Source organism: Oreochromis aureus, linkage group 6, assembly GCF_013358895.1.
Source record: "Oreochromis aureus strain Israel breed Guangdong linkage group 6, ZZ_aureus, whole genome shotgun sequence".
Taxonomy (NCBI): Eukaryota; Metazoa; Chordata; class Actinopteri; order Cichliformes; family Cichlidae; genus Oreochromis; species Oreochromis aureus.
Genome location: NC_052947.1, coordinates 14,502,398 through 14,525,558, shown reverse-complemented (window position 1 = coordinate 14,525,558; position 23,161 = coordinate 14,502,398). Strand labels below are relative to the sequence as shown.

The following is a 23,161-nucleotide window of genomic DNA, read 5'->3' as shown; positions in this document are numbered from 1 at the left end:
CATATAATATTGTAATTTCTTGCTTGTCTTCTTTATACGTTGTAATTATGACCCACTCTTAAAATAACTCGAAAATAAGTGAGTTTGAATGTCACCATCATTCATGTTCCTGATTCTCAAAATTCTCCTTCCTTGCATTTCTGTTTCCATCAGGACAACACGGACCGGGAGTTGAAGGAAGCAGCCAGACAGCGTCGTCTCAAAGAACTGGAGGAAAAGCGTTTTGCGTGGTCGGGCGGGGATCAGACCGGCGGATTTGGTCGCAGCAGCAGCGAGAACGACGTTGAAATGCTCACCAAGGAGGGCCTCCTGGAGTTTTTCCAGAGGTCTCAGAGTCCACACTGCCCGCTGGAACGTTCTGCCAGCGCACGCCGACACCGGCACACCATGACCTCCATAGCAGATCGTGAACTCCAGGGATACTTGGAGCTGTTCGGAAGCACGGGGAACTCCTCTGACTTTTCAAAATTTAACAGCCTACCTCGGTTAGGCCGCCCTATCCAGCGGAGGATGGCCCCCTGGATGTTAGGCCAGGACAGTAACCGGGAACTGGGCTGTGAAAGAAAAGCGACGTCTCCGCATTCGGAAACTGAGCCGATCGGCTCACACGCCAAGTTTTCTTCCTCTGAGCTAAACGATAACGAAGACGACGACAACAACAACAACAACAATTACTCATCTGTGTCAGAGAGCAGCGCTCTGCCTCGGCCCTTTTGTGTCTTTCAGAAGCCTGCCCATATTCCCAACCCAGCAATTACTGGCCACATGAATGTTAGTGTGGAGAAGCATACTTTGGTCCGAGGTCCTCAGGCTTTTGACCTAATCAGTCCAAACAATAACAGCAATCACATGCACTTTGTCAACCGGGGGGACGTTGTGGTGACGGATCTGGAAATAGGGAGACAGTCACCACCCAAGAATCTGGACAACATTTCACATGATACATTTTTGGAAAGGGGGGGAAATCTAAAGGTAGTATGGGAAGATACAATAGTTCCTCTCACTCAGGCTGGGGTCTCTCCTGAGAGAGAGAAAGATGAAGAGGACTACAGCACAGTTTCATCCACAACCTGCGATACCCCTCTTCCACTAGATACCTCTGTATCCAACAAGAAGCCAATGTTTTTTATAGTGGACTGCACAGAAACGGACATCTCTGTCACCTTGGATTGCTCTGAGGTGGAAACCTCGTCTACAAAAGAAGGACTTCATTTCCAAACAGCTGACCGCAGCAAAGATCAGGAGAGTCGGCAAGACCTGAGCTCCGTGTCCTCTAATTTGGAATCCACATCTCCCAACGACCAGTCTGTTTCAACCAATGAGCTCTCAGCCCCCAAATCTGTGGATGCAGCATCTGTGGCTCCATCTACTACCACAGAAGAGTGGGACACGGAGAGCTGCGACACCGCTGAAGGAAAACAGGCCGCGGGGAAAGACACACAACGAAACACCCGAAAGCCAGCGCCTACAAAGAGCAAAGGCAGCAAAGCAACCAAAACCAGTGCAGGCCATGGTGTGCGAACGCTGGCCAGCAACGATAACCAGGGTATGCGGAAAGTCGTCCCTATCACCAAGCTGACCAGGACGGGTAGCAGCAGGCGAGCGGAGAAACCTGCAGTGCACGATAGCGGGGAGACACGGCGGCCTCTCCGTGACCAGAGCACTCCGGCAAGAGGAAGGAGCGAGAAGACCACGAGACCTCCTCGGCACTCCAGTTTGCCTCCTGACGAGTCAAAAGCCCAGAAGGGAGGCGGTCTCACGGGCAGCGTTTCTCGATGGGCACGTGATTCAATGCCTAGGAAAGCTTCAATCCACAAGCCAAGCGCCAAACCAGTGAGGAACATTCCCAAGCCGGCGCCCGAGGAGAAGATGTGCCGCTCTACTATGAGAGCCCTCGCTCAGGCTCAGGCTCAAGCTCAAGCTCAGACATCTCCTGAGAACAGCAGCTTACACACACACAGTGCAAAAAACGCTTCTGGAGTCCCCAGCTTCGCCCGCAATACTGTGGCCTCGTCTTCCAGGACCAGGAAAGAACTGGGCCCTCCGTCGGTCCCTTCCACCCCGTCTCGCAGCCCCTCTCTCCTGGGTCGACAAAAGCCGACCCGGGCATCACACACAGGTCACACCAGTGACGAGCGGCCACAGGCAACAAGTCTGCGGCGGGTGCAAAGCGTCAAGGCAACAAGTCGCAGCACCTACCGTAGCGAGACCCCGCCTCCCCCTACGGCACGTGAGAACATTCGTAAATCTAGCAGCTTCTCTGAAAAGTCTGTGCAGCCCAGAGACTTGATGACATCCAGCAGAAGCAGGAAGCCAAGCTGGAAGTAAAAAAACAAACCTGACTGCAGGATAACAGGCTGAAAGAGCAGGAAGAGAGGACTTCTTTTGGTTTTTTTACCTGCTTCGGCGTGAACTCACGTTCGCTCTGCTCGTCCAGAGTTATCCACTCATATCATGCATATCAAACAAAAGCATGTTAAGCTCTCTCACTGTGTAAGAATCCCTCTGTAGCTGGCTCTGTATCAGGTTTACGAATCACAAAGAGCAAGATGCAATGAAGTGCACACGTTCCTCATTTCCTCTCTTTGTTTTTTGTTTTTGTTTCTAAGGGTTGGGAGAAATCTAAACTGACAAATGGCAAATTGGTGCTTTTACACTGCAGCCTCTTTGCCTGCTTAGCTGTCTGCGTTCAGTATGTTTTGGTGTCTGTGATGCTGTTGACGTCAGACACTCACTACGTAAAGCTGCTAATTAGCTCTGACAGATTTGAGACCGACTTTCAGTGTCTGTTTCATTCAGGGTTACGAGATTTGTTGTACCTTACCTCGCTGCTGTCACGGTGTCTTTTTCACTTTGCTGCTTCTTCCCGTAGACTAACAGCGCTTCGTTTGCTTTGTGATTCTTTTTGCTTGATACCTCAGAACGATCGCAGTGGCCTTGCACCAGCAGAAAAAGTAGACTTGTTCATTTGGTTTTGCATGATGATGATGATGATGTAGACAAAATCAGATCAGTTTTACAAAAAAAATAACTGCAATGTCACTTTTTAAGAAATTCCTGGTATACTGTATTAATGTTACAACAATATATAAAAGTCACACATATTATGCCAGTGTATACCAACCGTGGTACTTCTCGTACTGTATCAGTAGTTTGTAAATGTGTTAGGACTCCTCCATAATATCTTGGAGTAGACATGCACGTGGGAAATGTTTCCTGTTTCAGCTAATACATGAAAAAAATGCTAACGCTGTGAAAGAAAACCACCGAACGCAACAGAAACACAAAGACACTGATGGCATCATCAGTCATGTTTTTAGAGTCTGATCTAATTTTTCTACTGTGAACATTGTCGTCTCATATTTTCTCTAGGCTTGTTCAATTACAACAGTAAGCCCGTGGTTGTAATTCAGCCTGGATCTAGTTTGTTGCTGTCATGAGTATCATCACGACACAGAAACAGGTTCATTTAAATTTATCCCCAGTGATAAATTTATTATTTAAAAAAAAAGATAAATTTGATTGGTTCGGGCATCTTGCCCCTGGGCGCCTCCTGGGTGAAAAATGTCCCACCGGGAAAAGACCCAGGACGCTGGAGATTCTCTCGGCTGGCCTGGGAACGCCTTGGTGTTCTGGATGAGCTGGAGGAGGTGGCTGGGGAGAGGGAGGTCTGGGCTTCTCTGCTTAGGCTGCTGCCCCCGCGACCCGACTTCGGATAAAGCGGATGAGGATGGATGGATGGATTCGCTGTACTGAAGGTTTTTCCTTAAATTCTTGGAAACAATTTCAAGCATTTAAAAACACTCAGAATAAGATGTTCAGAGAGTTTCTCAGGCTGCGACTGCATTTTCTCTTCGTTCAGTCAGAAATGACTCTAGGGCAAAAGTATGGTTCACGAATAACAAGCTCATTATTTTGTATGGAAATAGATTAGATACTTTGTTGCACCAGTGTGAACAAAAACAGCTGGCAGAGGTTATACATTTTCTTCTACATCACACAAATTGAACATAAACATGCTAAGATGATATGTTATAGGACATGCACTATATGGACAAAACTACCAGCTACAGATTACACTGACAGGAGCTGCTTGAACATGGAAACACAAACTGAGATTTCTGAGGTGTGCGCTAATACTTTTATTTCTATAGTGCAGCCATACCAAATGTTTCAAATGAAGTATTAGCTGTTTGTAAATTCAGATGGTTTGATGAGCTTTTAAGGATTCCGTAAAAATCTTCAGTACAGCAGCAGGAGCTGACAACGACAGTCTTTGCTTTTCAGATGTTGGAAGTTCTTCATATTTCAGAAAATAAAAAGTAATGTAAACATGTAAGTGCATCACCGCCGACCACTTTGCACCACTTGCCTTTTAGAATACATTGTGCCATTGCCTTGATGGAAACAACACTCTCAACAGTGCATTGCCTTAAAGCTTAATGTAGCCGATCAATCACCAGTAGAAGCTCCTTGATTGTAAAAGGAGAGTAGAAACTTTACTGCCTTCCATCACATCAAAGTGAAACTCTGCTGGTCACTTTGTAAATAATGTAAAGATGTTTTCTGACCATTCATATGTTTATATTTCATAAAAACATAAAGAGTAAGAGAATAAATCATGTGTGCACGCACAGATGTTTAAAAAGCAAGCGTCTCATCGTCATAGGGCCGAGGGCCGACCTGCAGGGTGTGGACATGCTGCGAGTGTCTTCCTGTTCCCTGTCATGCAAATGAAGCTGATGGACTGATGACACAATAGGCCCAGTGTGACAAACCACTGTGTGTGTGGCCTGATGCCACCTAAATATAGATCCTCCTGTTACAGTATCAGAGTTATTTAGGGCTGTGATAGTTTGTATCAACACATGTTTTCAGGAATTATAAATCCCACTAGTAGCAAATATCAGAAGTAATCTTCAAGCCCATCAAACCAAAGGAATCATTTGCGATGCTTGTTTTTGTCCAACCATCTGAACCAGCTGTTTGTTTTCTAAATAAGTTAGTTATCTCACATTTTCAGTACTAAAATAGTGACTTCTGAACTTAATGTCTGTCTGGAGCAGTTACATTAAAAATGTATTTGATGTATAAAAAACAAGTGGATGTGTTTGAAAATTTTGGAAAACCCTTAACTGACACTTTTAGACTCCTTTGAGATCTTTGAAAGATTGTCCTCCCGTAAACGTAACCTTTTTCAGACTACACTGACAAAAAAAAGAAAAAAGTCCAGTTCATTTCTAACCAAGCTGGGTCATGGAAATGTCCGCTCTTTAAAAAAAACAAACAAACTGAAAACTCCAACAGTTTTATGGCTTCATGGAAAGATGATGCTTCCACAACCGCGCCATCATTTTAACCGCCCTCAGCTTTACAATGGGTGCCCTTTACATTACATAACAACAGCTTACATCAGCAGAGCTGCTTATGAATTTCAATGCTTGCTCGCTCTCGTCACCACAGCTTCTGCATTTAAGGAATGGTTACCATAGTAACATTAGTTTCCATTATAAAGTAAAGTGTCCTGTCAGCTCTGTACAGCGACACCTGCGTCACGTTACAAGTTTTGTAGTGCTGGTTAAAAGTTACGTGACTTTATAACGTTTGGAGTGAGTCATTTTTATCTTTTGTATTTCGTTACTGACACACGCCGACTCCACTGCAACAAGCCTGTCTTACTGTAGCATTCCTTGCCCAAGGATGTATTTGTACTCTGATGTGATTCTCTGAGATAGGACTTGTCTTTTGTTTTCACAGCTGAGGCAAATAGGTGCTCTGCTGCTCTGCTCGGTCATCTCCAAATCTGAAGTTTCATGATGGAAAAAACAAACAAAAAAACCTCCAATACATAAAGAAAATGACCACCTCTGATCACTAGACCGCAGGGCTGCGAAATGTGTTATTACTGTTCCACTTTATATTTCTGATGCTGAATAAATCACATTGCTGTGTAAACTGGAAACTTGCTCCTCCCATTTCTTTAACATTTTTCCTGCATGCACAGAAAAGCTCACGCCCCCACTGGAGGCACGTTTTAATTCATTGTTCGTTTAGTGAAATTGAGCACATGAGCATCAGCAAACTCATGTTTGTTTAATTTTCCTTTCAGAAGTCATTTTATTTTATAATGTTCCTCTTGTTCAGCCAAGGCCCACTTACAGTGGCGCTGTGTCCCACCGAAGGGGCCCACCCCACAGTTTGAGAGCCAGTGATTTCTAATTGAACAGATGGATAGCCGGTGATAATCATGAATGTTTGAAGAATCTGGTCTGCTGAGCAGGCTGAAGTGATTTTTAATTCCAAGTTGTGCATATTTAATAGACGGCATGATGATGTACGATGGTGAAACCAACAACTACACCTTCTACAGAGAAATACTGCTGAAAGTTTGCTAACCTAACTATTTCTGCTCCGTGGAAACACAATCTGAGCACTCAATCTACTGGCTCACTTGTGTTACACACATTATTTTGCTCATTAATCCAGCACACTAAATATTACACTGCTGAGAGAGGCTGCTGCCATTGGGGAGTGCATTAGCATAGATCTCTGCTTTTATCATACAACTGTGACAAACAAATGTGATCTCTGTGTGAAACAGAACATTAGGTTTTAACAAGATGATCTAGTAATTAATTTTAGTGAATCAGTGTGTGGAAAAATACTTCCCCCTCTATGTTTACACCACTAGAGTGCAGCAGAGTATGTCTGAGCTCTTCTGTGACTCAAGCACATGGTCGTCTCCACCTACCTTACCACACCATGCCTTCATAAACTGCACCCTCTGCTGTATTTTCCCAGTAATAATGACATTTCTCAGAAACAAATATGCACAGTTTACTGCAGAATGTTAAAACGAATCCATAAAACTGTATAAATTATATAATACTGTATGATAATTCGAAAGCTGGTCTGAGAATTGGCTCTCTTCCTGTAAAATTAAAGCCAGGACGTTAACACAGCAGGTCCAGAAATGTATTCACTGTGTGGAAGAATCTTTTTTTGAGGTTTGTGCAGTTCAACTAAAAGAATTTTTGACAAATGCATGAATGATAATGATAAAACCACCGAGGACTCAGTTGTTTGACAGTACACTAATCTACTCTGTATATTCATAATGATTTTGATATTTAAGCCCTTCTGTAGTGTCTCCTTAATATTGTGGGATATAGACAGTTATTACCAGGGCTGAGATTTTTTTGTTTTGTTTTGTTTTCTTCAATGAAAAATATTCATACAGATGGTTTATAGATACTCAGTAAAACCTCTCATGTGCCATGGTGACACCACAGGGTTAACCTGAAATGACAAGTTCAGCTTTCAGAATGTTTTCTGGCTTTTCAGTTCATCTTCAGAGATTTCAGATGATTTGCTGTTACGTACCCCTTGGTTTAATGCCAGGACTTTTCGTTTTTGGAACTATTGTACACAACAACATAGTAAAAAATCAATAATCATGTTTTTCTGAATCCAAATTCCTGAAAAATGATAGCTCAAGGTCGCGGTACAGACACCAAACAAACCTGACTGTCACTTGGGCGCCCACGAGGTGGAATCTGCTCAGCCTCGTGATGACTTCAGCAAACTTCTCGAGCTGACGATAATTATTTTTGGCGATTGTCTCCCAAGGGATTCCCGCTCTTCAGTTAGGTGCCCATCACCATGTCAGATGGATCGAATAAATGATTTACGTTGACCTGAAATGCGTCACACAATGTTGGAAAGCTGTCTGTGCACCGATAGGTGGCCGGACTCGCTCTTCTTGTGCTCCAGCTGACATTAAGTGTAAGATCATTACTCCATTCAAGAAGGAAAGCCTGGAGAACCCTCCTCCAACCCTGTTCTGCAGGCGCATGTAGACCTCATAGCAAAGGAAGCGTGTCCCATCCCTCAAGTTTACCCAGTTTTACTCTGTAAAATGAAGAAATGTGTATATATATATGTGATATAACTGCTTCAAATCAGTGGCATTGAGTGTATTTTGATGAGTCATATGGTAATAATTACAATATTGTTACTTAATAAACTGGATGTATTAAAAAGGTTTGTTAAAGGATCCCATGAAACCTTACGTTTTATCAAATACTGAAAATGCTGTTCACTCTACTCTTACTTACAGCAGGTCATCATGTATGAGCACTAAATTATCATGTGTTTAACAGGAGAATCCTGTTTCTACCGACATTTACATTACAGTCCACTGTAATGCATTTTCTTGTACGTCGTTTCTTACTGTTAATTATTTTCTGGCACTGTGATGTATAAAGTTCAACTTTAATGACAAAACACTGACAGATGTTTGGTTGGATTTTAATGTTCCTACTGTAACCTCAATAAACAGATTATTACCATAAAATGCAGCACACAGCATAAACAGATAAGGTAGGTTTGGTCTGCTGTAAATGAGTCATCCATCCTAACATGCAGACAGACAGCAGATAATAGAAGCATAATGCAGCACCATGAGGAGATGGATAAATAAATGTGTTTATGTGAGTGATGGCTGTTGGAGCAAAGCTGTTTTTAAACCATGTTGTTCTGCATTTTGGGACCAGAAGAAAGAAACTGGAACTCGCTACACAAATGATACGAGTTGTCAACTACAAGTGAACCAAACAATGTCTGTAACTGTCCAGCATGTTGTGTTCAACTGTAGCTCGCCGGTCAGCCTTTTTAGACCATTTAACTATTTAACTGCACAGATTCAATAAAAGGACAATCAATAAAATCATGTTTTTTTCAGTGTTTTGTTGGTGGAGGTTATTTTGATTACCTTTGCAAAAGGGTCAAACAACAGCACAGACAGCATTCTGCAAAGAGAGGCTGTAAGCCTATCAGTACTCATAGAGATAAGCTATCTATCTGCCACGATCGCAGAATACAGTCAGAATATTGTTTGCATAAGATTAATGGCACATCATCATGTGGCATATCTGAAAGATTACATAGAGACAGAGCAGGATAATGTGAGTCTTTTATTCAGCGAGGTGAACTTGACAGTCTGAAAATTCTCCATTGCACATAGAAATGAGTTCATTTTCTAAAATCACTGATCATATCTTCTGTTTTAGATATATTTATTTGAAGATAGGACTCACTAAACCATTTAATGAAATCTACAAGGATTTGATACATTGATATTGATTTTTCTGCTCTTTGAGGACACAGTTACAGCAATGCTGCTATATTCAAAATTTAAACAGCTCAGACATGTTTCATCTCTTCAGGAGTCGTTGATATGGTCGCCCATCGATAGATAAATGGTAAGACTGTTCTCAGTCGAGCCCTGCAGCAGACTGGTGACTTGCACAGGGTGTACCCCGCCTCTCGCTTTGTGACAGCTGGGATAGACTGGTTGAATGGGTGAATGTTGTCAGTCACATAAACAGTGGAAAACACATCACACGCCTACAACAGTCAAATAAAAAACCCACGAACATTAATGTGCAATGTTAGATTTGGTTAATAATGATACGACCCGTGACTAAGAGTGCGATTGCCCTTGAACTGAATGGAATTTCAATGTGTTTTACCTGAATTGACTGGTAGTTCGATTAGAATAAGGGTGTGATAACTGAAGATTTTACAGGAAAGACGATACAAATTATACTGTAAGTAGTAATTTTACGTGGTGTGTACAAAAAAAAGCAGAACAAACAGCATTTCCTCATTTTACTGTATTTATTTGACTGTATTTTCTGTAAATATGCAATACTTCGAGGGGCAGGGGTATTATGAAGTGGCTTTTGTGTAGAAAGCTCAAAAAGAAAGAAAAGGAGTAACTAAGCTGTTGTAAACTGCATTTTTATATGTAATACAGGAGGACAATTGAACTGTGAAATGTCTATGATGCAAAGAAAAATAAAAGAAAATAAAAATGTAAAAAGCCAAAGTTAAGGCACCACAGCTGAAGATTACTTACAGTAGAATTATTTACTTTTCCTTGTAAAAAGTTGAATCGGTACTCTGTTATTCTAGTGTATCTGTGAGGATTTGTAGATAAATTATAATTATATGCTAATTCTGGATAAAATTGGTTGGAATTCCATTAAATTATAAGGCAACTGTACCCTAAGTCACAGGCCATATTATAAAGTACTACTTAAATATGTTGATATGACAGCAGTTTTACAGATTTTACTCTTTTAAACACGGGAATGAAGTTTCTGCCAGGAGGACAGAGGAAAGGAGGAGCCTCCAAGGTGAGTATGATGAGATTTTGCATTGATGGTGATCTCAGTTTGAGACCGTACTTGTCTGAATGTTAAACAGGTGCACGAGAGGAAGCTGGCAGGCAGATGGGATTCCAGGGAGATCCAGGGAAAAGGCTGGAAGTATCTGTTAAACTTAGTGTTATCACTTTAGAGAATAAACAACAGAGCCAGGTTGATGACAACGCCAACAATAACCTGATAGAGAGCAGCAGCCCGAGTTGGTCCTTAAATAGCATGAGTCAATGATCCAGTGCAGAATGGGTGTGGTGGAGAAAGCCTCAGAGAAAGAAACTCCACCTGCAGGCGCGCAAGTGAGAAAACGCCAGCCCGTTACTCCACCCAAGAGTGAGAGAGAGCTACAACAGACAGAAGAGAGACAACAGAGGGAGGAAAAAGGAGAAAACCTCAGGCCTACCAGGACCATAACAGAAACTATTATGTAAGGCTTTCTGTGGCCAACCGGTACAGTGAGTGGTGCAGGTTCAACACCTGGCTGCATCTCTTCCAGAGGAAGCACTACAAAGCATGAGATGTCAAGCAGCTCGTGACTTGGCACGTTTATCTCCAGATCAAAGGCGCTTTAGCCATGTGCGAGGGATTATGCTCCTCTCAATCCTTCCTTATCCTGCAGCTCAGGGCGACACCTGAAGAGCCAGCTCCTAACTCTCACTGCCGCGGGTAGTAAAAGTCTTCTCCCTGGTGAAGGTTAGCCCGGTTAGTCAGAGAAGGTCTAATCATTCCTGGGTTTGGAAGGGTTGTTCAGTGGACAGAAGAACAGCAAACAAACGCTCTCCTTTATATTAACGTCATGAAGCAGACACCTGGGATCAGACACAACAGGCGTGGTCCCGTACAGGACGAGGACTGAACCATCAGTATGCCTAAGAACGGAGTGAGTCGCAACCTCTGTAGCCTCTGCATTTTTACTGCAGCAGTTGTTTCTGCAAGTAAGAAGTTAACATGAAGTCTTAATATTTGCATTTAGTTTTCTCTGATGTTAAGCATCAAAAGCCACAAATGAAGCTGTAAAATGAAAATCACCTTTGGGAATTTGGAGCTGATGCAGGGTCATCTGCGGTTTGATAGTTTACTTTTTTAACGTCATGTGTTATTAAAGTCAGAGCTTTACTACGCTGCCCTGGTGATGACCTTACTCTGTATCACTTTAAAGGACATGCTGTCACTGCTTATTAGTCTCCCTCCATCACTGTGACCTTTAAATAAGCGTGTGCCTGTAAATGCTGTCTACAGCCCATAACAACATGCTAGGAGTTTCATACTCATGTACTCATACTTACTACACCCTCAGGGATTACCTGTGATTACAGCACACAGATTAGCTGCCGGTTTGGATGCAACTGCTCAGATTTTTGAAAAAAATCAGTGAAGCAATCAATGACCCTATAAATACAACCAGTGGGTTAAAAGTAAGTCGGTAACAGAGCGAGTGAGAGTCAAGCGCTGATCTGAGTGGGGCTTTCTTCTGTCTTCAGATCTTCATTACATGAAGATGTGGTGAAAGTCAAGCCCCCAGACTGACCTCACAGCACAGAGAGGAAGTGCTCCGGAGAGAAGACTGGAACAGAAACATGAGGTGAGGGTGTTTTTCATTCACTGATATAAAACATCTCCCTCGTGTTAGTTTACTCAACGCTTTTCAAATGATGTGCTGCAATAAGACAAGACAATCTTTGTCTTTGTGTTTATGAACCAACGTGATATTCGGACCGTATTACCTTGTGAGTCACTCAGTTTTTTAAATTCTCCTTTAGTCCCTGAATTGCAGTCTTTTACACTCACCAGACACTTTATTAGGTACAGCTCGATATTACTGGGTTCCCTTTTGTGACATAAATTCAACAAGGTGCAAGATGTCTGCAGCATCACACAGTTGCTGCAGACGTGTTGGCTGGATCGGACATGTTTAACAGCAATACTCAGGTGGGCTGTGGTGTTTAAATGATTAGCAGCTGGTAAGAAGCGCTTTTCTGGTGTGAATTGTAGCCTCAGTTTCCTGTTCCTAGCTGACAGGAGTGGCACTCGGTGTGGCCTTCTGCTGCTGTAGCTGTGCCTTCTTAGTCGCTTGACACAGTCTGGCCATCCTTCTCTAAACTCTCACATCAACAAGGCATTTATGCCCAGAGAATGACTACTGACTGGATATGCTTTGGAGATGACACTGTGGGAAAATCTCAGCAGACCAGCTCATCTGACGTGAACAACCGTGCCACATTCAAAGCAACTTAAATCACCTTTTTTGCCCGTATTTTGTATGTATTCTGTTTCAAGCTTTTGGTTTTACTACACCACAAACATTTTGCTGTTCTTTAGTCTTACTGTATGTCTTGTCAGTATTGGTAGATTGCCTGGTAACTGTGCAGTAACTTCAGTGTACATTTGCCTGCAATAACTTGCAATGATGGCCAAATTAAAGCCTCACGCTGGGCATTTGTAATGTCTCAATCATGTGTTCCAACAAACAGCATGAATGAGACAAAAGAAATGTTCAATTATTCAGCAGCCATTCACAGAGCCCTCTGCTAATCCGGCCATGCTCCACTGAGCTAATAACAGCAGCAGGTGCGGGCAGCTGTGACTGGTGTGATATGAAATTATGGTCAAATGGTAAAACTCCAGTCTGGCCTAAAAATAAAAAGCACTCTGCCAGAGCATGGCCACACTCTAGTGTGGACTTTATTTACTGTTTCTGCTCTCCTGTGAAGATTTGATTTTAAAATGAATCAAGCTTTTTTTCTGGTGACATCAATCGATTCACATTTTTATGCCAAGCTACATCTTGTTGTGTTATTTGAAAACTAATTCAAGCTGCTGTCGTGACTCTAAACCAAATACTGAAAGAACCAAAGCAAATCAGCCGTGGAACTGAGTGCATGGTGTTTTTAAGGTTTAAGTTCTGAAGTAATTGGACTTTTCGTAAATATTTGATGTTTGTATGGCCATGTCAGCGCCTTAATATTTACTTTAAAGATTAATGTTAGACTTTTTCAGTCCAGTATGTACATTTAACACCTTTATTTTACTTTTGTGTACTTTTGGTGTAGATTTAAGTAAATAAGAATTAATATAAAAATAAATGCTGGTTACTGCTGATGCTTCTGAGCTTTCACTCACGTACTCTGAATGTGAAATTTTACATTCACTGGTGTGCTTTTGTGTTCTGGTGCCTCTTCAGCCTTTATTAAAACTCTTTTTAGGCTGTCACTGTACCACTTTAGCTGTGAGGAAACAGAGGTGGGATGCTGAGAAGAAACAGAAATCTTTGCACTGGGCCTGTGATTGTGCGTCGCATGCTAAACAGGTGCCCTTTGACTGTGGCACACACACACACACACACACACACACACTGCCTGAGTTTTCTAAAATAGTAGTGAGGCCTTCAGATGCGTCACCCTTCCCCCACCTCTGACGCACACCAGACAATAAACGTTACACAGCCTGTTCCTGCATCAAACGCAATCATTAATGGAAAAGGAATGCAAATAACGCGATTCTTTCTTTCTATTTAATCTGAAAAGAGTCTTTCATGGGCGGCTGCATAATGTGGAGTTGCCATGCAACAGCCTCCCGCATAAAAAAGGGAGGGGCTTGACAGGAAACCACAATTACGACTGGCGCTGGGACGCCCATCAGGAGTCCTACTAGAAGCTGGAATTATACGACCAGCTTACATTCTTTTTAACTCAATAAAAAAAAATCTTATCTATTTATTGATTGATTGGATAAAAAAAAAAAAAACATCCAATACAAATCCATCCATTAGATTTCTTAAACCCTTGTCCTGTTCAGGGTCAAGGCATGGCTCAACCCTATCCTTATTGTATGAAGAGCTGGGAAAACTCTAGACAGTTAACCATGGTATAGTTAAATATTTGCCCACAGACAGCTTAGTTTAAGCCATCGTAGCCTAATTTAAAACAAAATGACAGCTAACATGAACATATCTATTGTTATATCGCCTGCTGGTTTTGGACTCTGCATTTCGAAACCTCAACAATGGCCCTTTGCTGAGAGCACGTTAGTGTTTTGTGACAGACGTGATAACATTTGAAGGAGAGCAGGAGCTAGCAAGCATAATTAGCAAGCTACACCCATGACCTGCAGAGGTGCCATGCACAGACACATAGTTGGTTACTTATGGAGGGCCTCATTGGCCGAAATGAATGAATTAAATAGAATTCATTTTGGCACTCTAGGCCCTCCGTAGTGGTTCAGTACCACACTTAGAGTAGACTAATACCAGAACTTTACTCCTTAAAACTTAATCAAACTTTGCGGCTGGTCTGTAGCGCACACATAGCCCTGACATAAGTCAGATAATTCTATAACAAATGCTTCAAATGGCTCCAGCAGCACAAACACTGTGGAGAAGTTCACTTAAAGTTCTCCTCACACGGAAAACTATCCTACAGCTGTCTGTGTTTGCATACCCAGCTCCGAATCCAGTTATTAAAAAAATCACTTCACTTCTCTGCAGACTTGTGAAGCTACCCGCAGAGACCAAAATCCCATTTTGTATCAGACTGTAAACTTGTTTTTTTTGTTTGTTTTTAATTCTGTAAAGTTAAGCATTTTAAAATAGGATTGACTCACTAATGGATTTAGCCTCAAGTGGCCGCTAGAGGAAATGCAGTTTATGACACCCCATATTTTAGCTTCAGTGATCACTTGTCTGTTATCTGGTGAATAAATAAAATAGGGTCACCTGTAAAGTTGAATGAATGAATGACTAAATAAATAGAATATTCAATTAAAAATCTATATAGTGCCAAATGACAACAGCTGACTCAAAGGCTTTATATTGTAAAGAGGCTACAATAATAAATACGGATGTTAGCTAGCAGATGATGGACGGCTGACGGTTTAAAGTTGGTTTGTTTGTTTAATTTTTTTGGCTAACTGTCCTTTGTTTTATTTATTTCAATGTATTTTTTCATAGTTACTTTAAATATTAAATTACTAAATGTGAGATGTTTGCCTCAGAGAGTGTGTAAGGAGGGGTTTTTTTGCCACATGACAAAACTACGTTAGCTTTTAGCTTACCCGTGCTTCCTAACTTTATACTAAACTATAACCACTGGTATTTCTTACCTAAATAACCCTAAAACCCCGGTCAGTCAATGTCTTCATGCAACTTTTGGCAACGAAAATAATTATTTTATTATTGTGTGTGTGTGTGTGTGTGTGTGTGTGTGTGTGTGTGTTTAAATTATGTAGAAAGCCTACTTTTCTCTTAAATGTATTGTGGTATTAGGCCCGATTCCCAAGTGATAAAACAACAATAAATACTAGTTTCCTCGGTGAGCCACAGAAGTACCAAACACTGAAGCAGAAATAGAAATAACTCTTTGACAATCGGTTATTTTTACACGTGAATGCATTATTGATGAGTTCAGACTGCCTCCGGCTGCTGTTGCCTTTCCCTTTTATTGTCAGCGGATCCCTTTAATAAGTGAAGTGGAAGTGAGTTGAAGTGGCTCTCGGTTCAGCTGTAGTGTGAGCGCAGAGCAGCACACGGGACGGAGGGCGGAGGACCGAGGAAGCTTAAAATCCCAGCAGATGACGATAACTGCTTGAAACATCCTCAGTTTCCGCGGATAAGTCTGCCTTTAGGTAAGTGGAAAACATCAGCTGTGTCTGAACCAGCTTTAGGATTTGGCTTAACGCAGTCAGAGCTTCAGAGGATTCACATCTGTGTGTTAAAATGAAATGCATCCAATCATATAAAGTGCAGATGTCCAGCTGCTGGTTTAAGAGCGCAGGTCTGCAGCGGGACAACAGCGTGCCTACGTCCGCATCTTAAATCTGCGAAAACTTGAATGAACCACTGATGCGCTTGTGGTGAGTGCTGGGGAAGAAGGATCGCACGAGTTCCGAGGCATTGTGGGATTTTGTTTGGCGTTTTCAGCGCGTGTGTTGTCTGTACGTGTAGTTCTCTGTGAGTATTTACAGTCTGAACTTCAGGCTTGATCTTGAAGTTTAGCTGTCACAGCGCAGAGTCTGGCATGAGTAACGCTGTAGTCGCCGCACTGCACCTGATTCTCTGCTGCTTGTGACAAGCTGCTGTTATTTCTGCAGTGAAACGTGTCTGACCGTCGGATTCATTGAGAAGTCATCTGATTTTAGCAGGATTCATTAAAAACACTGAGATGAGAGCATTTCTGCAGATTCGGATGAGTTAGTGATTTATTTAAATAAAAACAGTAACAGTGATTTTTCAGGGAATAAATGAAATAACTAAATCTTGAATTGACATTTTGACACCATATACACCTGGTTGAACAGTTTATACGCTGTGTGTTGATTTTAGAAATTAAACACACTAATAAGTGACCCTTGGACTTGTGCTCTCCCTCTGCAGTCAGTTTACAGATATAAGAAACTTGAATTGAATACTAAATGAATCCTTTAATCAAAGGTGACCAGAGAAGTCTTTGACTCTGTTACACTGATGGGGTTTTACATTAATTTTGGGAGTTTCTACGACATTGCCATCATTATTCACAGTGGACTGTCTCAATGGCTCATCAGCAAGCCACATTCATGTCATTGTCATGGCTCCGTTCTTCATAGATAAACTAAGTGGATTAAAGTGTGATTACATAAGCCTGCCCTCTCTGTCCACTCCTCTCTCTTATCCTGGCTCTGTGCGACAGAGTCTTTGATGTCCGAGCAGTAGTTTTCCTATGGCGGGCTGTTCTTTCTGTTGTGACATCAGAGATGCTTCAATGCAGTAAATGGTTGTGGGAACAAAAAGTAGAAAGTGGTGTGGTAAGGGCTGCACAATTCTGCCACCGCTGCAGTGGAGCATCATCCTCGTGCTAATCGGGAAGTTTTGGTAGGAAGGAATTCATCTTCAAGCTTCTTTTTCCCATCATGTGACTAAGTGGCACCGGAAGCCACGCGTGCCCATCCATCACATCCCACCTGATCGTGAGCTGTTCTGAGCCTACCTCATCGTTTTGATTCAAGTTGACATTAGTCTCATCTGTCCAGAAAAGGTAAACTGGGAAATGAAACGTGTCATCTGGACTTTGTGTTCTTACGTCTGATGAATAGTTTGTTGAAACCTCTGTGATTATTGTTGTGAATTCTTCTCTTCATGGGATTATTATGTGCCTAATCATTTAAAAAGTGAACAGTCTTTAGTGAAATGTAAAATGCATTTTGTCGATAAACGTGTTTAATCACTCGTGATATTTAAAGAATAGTTGAGGTACGTTGTCTTGATACGCAGTGTGTAGTGTCAGCAGTTGCGAAACACTTATTTTCCCTCAAATCCACCCCTCATTCTCATCCATGTCAAAGAAATTACTTATTTATTACTTATTAAATTACTTAGAAAAAAAACTATGAATAAGCAATAAAGTAGCACACACCTAATAGCAAGTTACATGACAAAACATCTGTTTAGCCATAAATATATAGAAAATTTTAAGATCATTTGCAACATAGATACTCATTAAGGCAAATGTAGCTTTGTTACAGTATCAATCAGCAAATAACCCCGATATCGACTGACATATTTTTCCATTACATGTCGGCTGGTGGTGTTAGTATTGATGTTTTTCTTGTACAGTGACTAAAACCCCCGAAGGCTTGCTGTTCTGCACTGTTGCACTGTGACATTGTCACCCCTCAGGATCAATGGACCCAGCTCTCTGAGCTCTGCCAGAGCTCAGAGTCTGTGTGGTTAAAGCTAAGTGATTAAGCTAGAACAACAACCAGCTTAGTCACTCTTTACTCGGTGGTAGCTCTGAGTGTATCTGAATCATTTCTGTGACTGCAAATCAACAGGAGAACGAAGGACTTCTGAGTGACATCGTTTTTGAAAGGGCAAACAAACACATTATAGATTATGTACATGAAGTGTGTTGGTGAGCCTATTATTAGTGCTGATGTTGCATGGTGTGTCCACCAGGGGGCACGCTGCAATTTTCCGCACACAACAACTAACAGCTAATCCGAGCAGATTCAAGCGGAGTGGAGAATCTGTTTATGTGTTATAAACAGGTTCTCCAGATTCAATACATATTTAATTTTTAAATGACCAAATATCGGTATTTGTATCGGTCATAAAAATCCTTCTGATCTGTTTCTGATCCAGCATGCAAGACTTAACACTATCTTTTGGTCATCTCCAAATAATGAGGACCTCTGAGGTAATACTACAAGTTAAAGGCAATGCATATTGTAGTTATATGTGCATGTGAAAACCTTTTACTTACTGTCTTTGAACATATTTGCACAGAGAGGCATTCATACCATTATGAGCATTAAGGCTGCAAACATATATATTTTGGGTCAAGGGTGTTGTTAGTCACAATACAGGATACATAGGATACAATAGTGATGACATCATACGTCTTTCTTATCAAGTCATGGACAGTCCCCCCCCCACCCTATCATGTGACCTATTGAGGTCACCTGACGCAAGATGTGAGTGGAGGTTGAAAGGAAGGGAGGAGATCTTAAGACTGCAATGTAAGAGGAACCTGAACCAGCCTAATAACCAAAATGAACACGTGAGCTTAGAGATGGTCTGCTTAAACTAATTAGGTAAATAAACTTACAACTGCTTTCTGGAGAGCAATGTAGACAAAACATTAATCAATCAAAATGGGTTATTCATAGCAAGTAATAATCATCTTAAATTGTTCTTTCACTTTTCTTTTCTTTTTTGTTCAGTTTGAGTAAACAGTATTTAGTCAGTATTTAGGATAAAATACTGAAGTATGTCTCAAGGAACTAGTTTGTTAGATTTAGCATGCAATGCAATGAGCCATTACAGATTCAAAGAACAGTAGTTACATCGCATTTCTTCTTCTTCTTTCACATATTCAGCTGGTGGTTTCCTGTTACTCTGTTTGACACAGTGATATAAATCTGTGCTGAAGAGGATTGAATCACAGTGCTCCTGTTACTGTATAACGTCATTTTCTATGCTTAAGTAATCCATTTAAGTGGGAGTCTGGGGGTAGTCAAAGGGGGGGGGTGCAGATGCATTTGGATAATTACCACAAACATTTGTTTTTGCCTGCCAATAAGATTAAAGCTTTCAAGAAATAGGAACCACTCTGGGGGGAGCTACATGTCTGTGTTATGTGAGAGTGTCTTCCTGTCTGTAGGAAAGTGTGGGTGTGGGTGTATACAGCCTGATAACGCATCATGAGTGATTTTTTTGTTATGGTGGAACAGCTAATGTTTCTCTGCCAAGGTATAAACGTGAAAGATGTGCAAACAATAAGAGGAAGGCTGGCCTCTTGGCTGCAAGCGTCAGAACAGGATGCTCATTTTATTATCGTGTTTTTGGAAATGTGAAACAAAAACAATTAGTAAGATTATACTAAAACACAGCTGAGCCGTTTATACTAAAAAAGCCTGCATATTAAGATTCATGCTGCTGAATGGAAAGCTGAAAAGGAATTTTAGAGCCTCATATGTACAGCTGTGGTCAGAAGTTTACATCCGTGAGCATGAATTTCATGGTCATTTTGGAGGTTTTAGTTCGCGGAACTTTTTCCCTGGAGGAATGACCGCACACATAAAGTCTGCTTCATGTTGAACTTATCTTCCAACTTTGCCTCATCTGGAGGCAAACAGATACCAACGCACTGCTGATTAATAACTGCATTTCTGCTCTTTGAACCGTAGTGCTCAGCATATGATGGCACTGTGTCATCATAGAGGACTGTTACAGTTATTATGGCTTTCTGGGACCATCTTGTTTCAATTACTATGACTTTGGTTGGCTGTTGCTCTTTAACTTTTGGATCAACGATCTTTGGATGTACATGCAGTATGTTTTCACTCTGAGTTTATGTAGTTAAACTACTCTCTGCAGACATTTTTGCTTTGATAGTTATTCACTAAAAATATGACGTCATACCAGCTGCATCGGAGGAGAAGCAGAGCTCTAGTACAACTTGTAGCACCTTCACCTCAAATCAAGATAAAACTCCTTATAAAAAAGGTTGGATGGGTGTCCTGTGCCTTCACACTAACATCTTAATGTAAAAATTACTAGCTTTTATTACTTTTGTGTCATTTAGGGAGTTTTCTTATAATCTTTTGCACCTGGGACAGCATTTGGACTCTGAAAATCATGAAATCCTTTGGCCACTGCTGGCACATTTGATTGTGTCTGTTTCTGTCAGCCGCCCCGTCCTCTGTCACTCCTTATCTGTCTCTGCTCCATGCTAGTTGAGCTTCTGCCCTCACCGGGGGTTAAAGAGCAGCACAGGCTTTAAGCCCAGCCTTCTTCAGCCTCCCTAGCTCCTCTGATTGGTCTGTTGTTTTCCTCTACACCACTGTATCGTCCTCCCCCTCCGTCTCCGCTCACCCGTTGGCCTCCTGTCAGTCTGTTTGGATTATTGTAGCAGCTCAGGCCTCTCACATGCCTTCTTGTCACTGCCTCCTGGACACAATACAGCATATCATACATGTGGAGAATTAGGTGACGAAGAGCAGCGTTTGTTTCCCACCTCAGTGAAGAGAGAGAACAGAAGAGGAGAGCAGCCATGGAGTTGAAGTAAGTGGGATGTTTTGAATGTGGGTAGGAGGGCTGGAAAGAGCGGGTAACAGGAGGAAGGAAAGATTTATGATTAATTAAAGGCAGAAGCTATAACAGCGCTGTGTTCGAACAGTCCAGAGCACAGCACTGAAAAGTTGCCTGGCATCTGTAACAGGAAAGAGATGATTAAAAAGATGCTTCTGTAACTTCAGGCTGTTACACTGGAAATCTGCTGATACAAGAAATACAGGTTCCTGCAGCACGTCTTGTGGTCTCAGGTGTTCACGTGGAGAAATACCTGTTGTTTACTTTGGGCAGACGTGCTGTAATGGCACATCTGTTCGTTTCCTGCTGCTTCCTGTTTACGATACTCACTGGCTGATGCTCATTTGACTTTAGAAGCTGCAGGTGCGACATGTTTACGTTGTGCTCTGTGCCGAGGAGAAAGTTAAGGTTATTCAAGAAACTCCAAGTTTTTCTCAGAGGTCTCAGATGTGTAACTAACAGCCAAGGAAACAAAGGGCCTACCACATGTTTTTATACTTTACACAATATCAACTTGTATTCTCACAAAAAAATCATATCTTGCAAATTTACAAACGCATTTTACTGAAAGTACAAAGTGTGATCAGCACAAACTCCGAGGATTAAAGATCAACCAAACCAAAAACCAGCTTTCTCCTTTGTCTTGTCACTCATTCACTGAGGGAGACTGTTTTGTCTGCACATCGAGTCAAGCGTCACTGCGCTCTGCCTGACAGATGTGCAGCATGGACAGTTTGTAGCGGCCGTGCCCTTCCACATCTGTAAGCCTTATTTTCAGGTCAGCCGTTAGCACACACACTCTGAGACACAGAGCATTGTCTTATCTCGTGCCCCCAGAGTGCATGGTTGGCAGATATACAGCCCAGTGACGCAGTGACACGGCGTTTCCTTCTTTATTCAGAGCTCCGTTTTCTTAAAATAATCCAAGTTGGATCAGCCAAAAAACAAACTTAAACCTTATTCTCAAAAGGATTAGTCCACAATTCTCCAAATGACACTTTCCCAATGCTGAAAAATGTCTTTAATCTGCCCAAACAGAAGGTTTAGGAACTTTAACCACTGGTGGTTTAAAATTTTTTTGGTGGTCCTTGAAAATTGAACATTTAATTTTCAGGTGGTGGATGTGGAACTGGATAAGAGGACATTCACCCTGAAGACGCGCGTTTGCCTCTGTAATCTCTCATCATCCTGCCCCCAGTGGATGCTTTAGATTATGGGTGAAAGCATGAGAGAGTTTTCATAATTCGGGGTGGGGCTTATGTCACCCTTTTCAGCATTAAAAGCACGGAAAGCCCCAAATTCCTCTGAAACGGAGCAGGCAGTAAGCCTCCAGACTTTGCTTGCAAACATGGCTTAAAATACAATAAGTGGAAGAGCGGGAACAAAGTTGAACACATAAACAGTATAAGGTATAATAATCACACGTGGAGCCCAAACTTTATCGGCAGCACAGTCAGCTTAGTCTTTGTCCATGTTGTCTGCTCCTGAATGTGATCATAGTGATTTCAGGCATAATGAAGACAGTTGCCAGGCAGCTAAGTGGGAGGCCATTTGTCACTTTACTATAAGTAGTCATTATGGTCATGCAGGCCATGATAAATGGGATGATGTCATTCTGCAGTCAGTCCAAACTGCCAGGTCTTTTTTTTTGTGCTTATTTGACTTTAACGAGACAGCATTTAAATGTCTGTCCTAGTTTGAAATTTGAAGTCATCTCACATGTCCCCAGAATGGATGGATGGCAGCCAGGCAGGCAGACAAACAAGCAAGGACAGCCTTTTCTGTACTCGCACATCACTGTCATGCTTGTGCAGTAATTGTGAAGCTTTAGCACGGTGCATTTTTGCTCATAAACTCAGTGTCCTTCACATTAATGGCAAAATGCCGTCAGTGTACTTGAGAGAAAACAGAGAACATAAAAGCACTTTATACTTGCTGGGAGGCTTTGCTCATAAAAATATGAGGACTTGAAGTGATGGGAAAATGTTATTTTCTTATTTCCCTCCACAACTCATTGAATCCGATGGTATTTTTTACATAAAGTATAGCTGCTGAGGTCACATGTGAGCCATCATGGTCACCTGAGTTGACGAGTAACACCATTTCATATCTGTCTGGGAATCACTGCTGCTAGTTGGATGTGAAGAAGCATCCTGGAATCCCCACCAAGTAAATACTAAAAAAGTACCTGGGACCAGATAATACCACCTAATGGAAAATCTTAAAAACCGCGTCGAGCCGTGCAGAGTCGATCTGTAATGAAAAAGGCTATAGATCATTTGCTTCAAATAACTCGAACAAGACCAGTGACCTTTGTTTTGGTACTTTTATATAATAGGGTCTGAGTGGCTGGATGTCTTCACACACGTAA

At 41.8% G+C, this 23,161-nt stretch overlaps 2 protein-coding genes across 3 annotated transcripts in view; both read left to right on the top strand.

The window, feature by feature from the left end:
- fhdc1 (FH2 domain containing 1) overlaps positions 1-3,511 on the top strand; it is a 29,899-nt gene extending 26,388 nt beyond the window's left edge. Inside the window, exon 12 of the mRNA XM_031729813.2 lies at positions 154-3,511. Within this exon, the coding sequence (XP_031585673.2) occupies positions 154-2,328 (2,175 nt within the window). The 3' untranslated portion in view covers positions 2,329-3,511. The remainder of the gene's footprint in view (positions 1-153) is intronic.
- A 12,188-nt stretch (positions 3,512-15,699) lies between these two features.
- trim2a (tripartite motif containing 2a) overlaps positions 15,700-23,161 on the top strand; it is a 28,156-nt gene continuing 20,694 nt past the window's right edge. The window contains exon 1 of one of the 2 annotated variants that reach the window (XM_039613769.1): positions 15,700-15,845. The gene's annotated coding sequence lies outside the window, so the exon portion shown is untranslated. Of the gene's footprint in view, positions 15,846-20,561; positions 20,764-23,161 lie in introns of those variants that run through there. The other variant, XM_031729788.2, reaches the window with a different exon arrangement.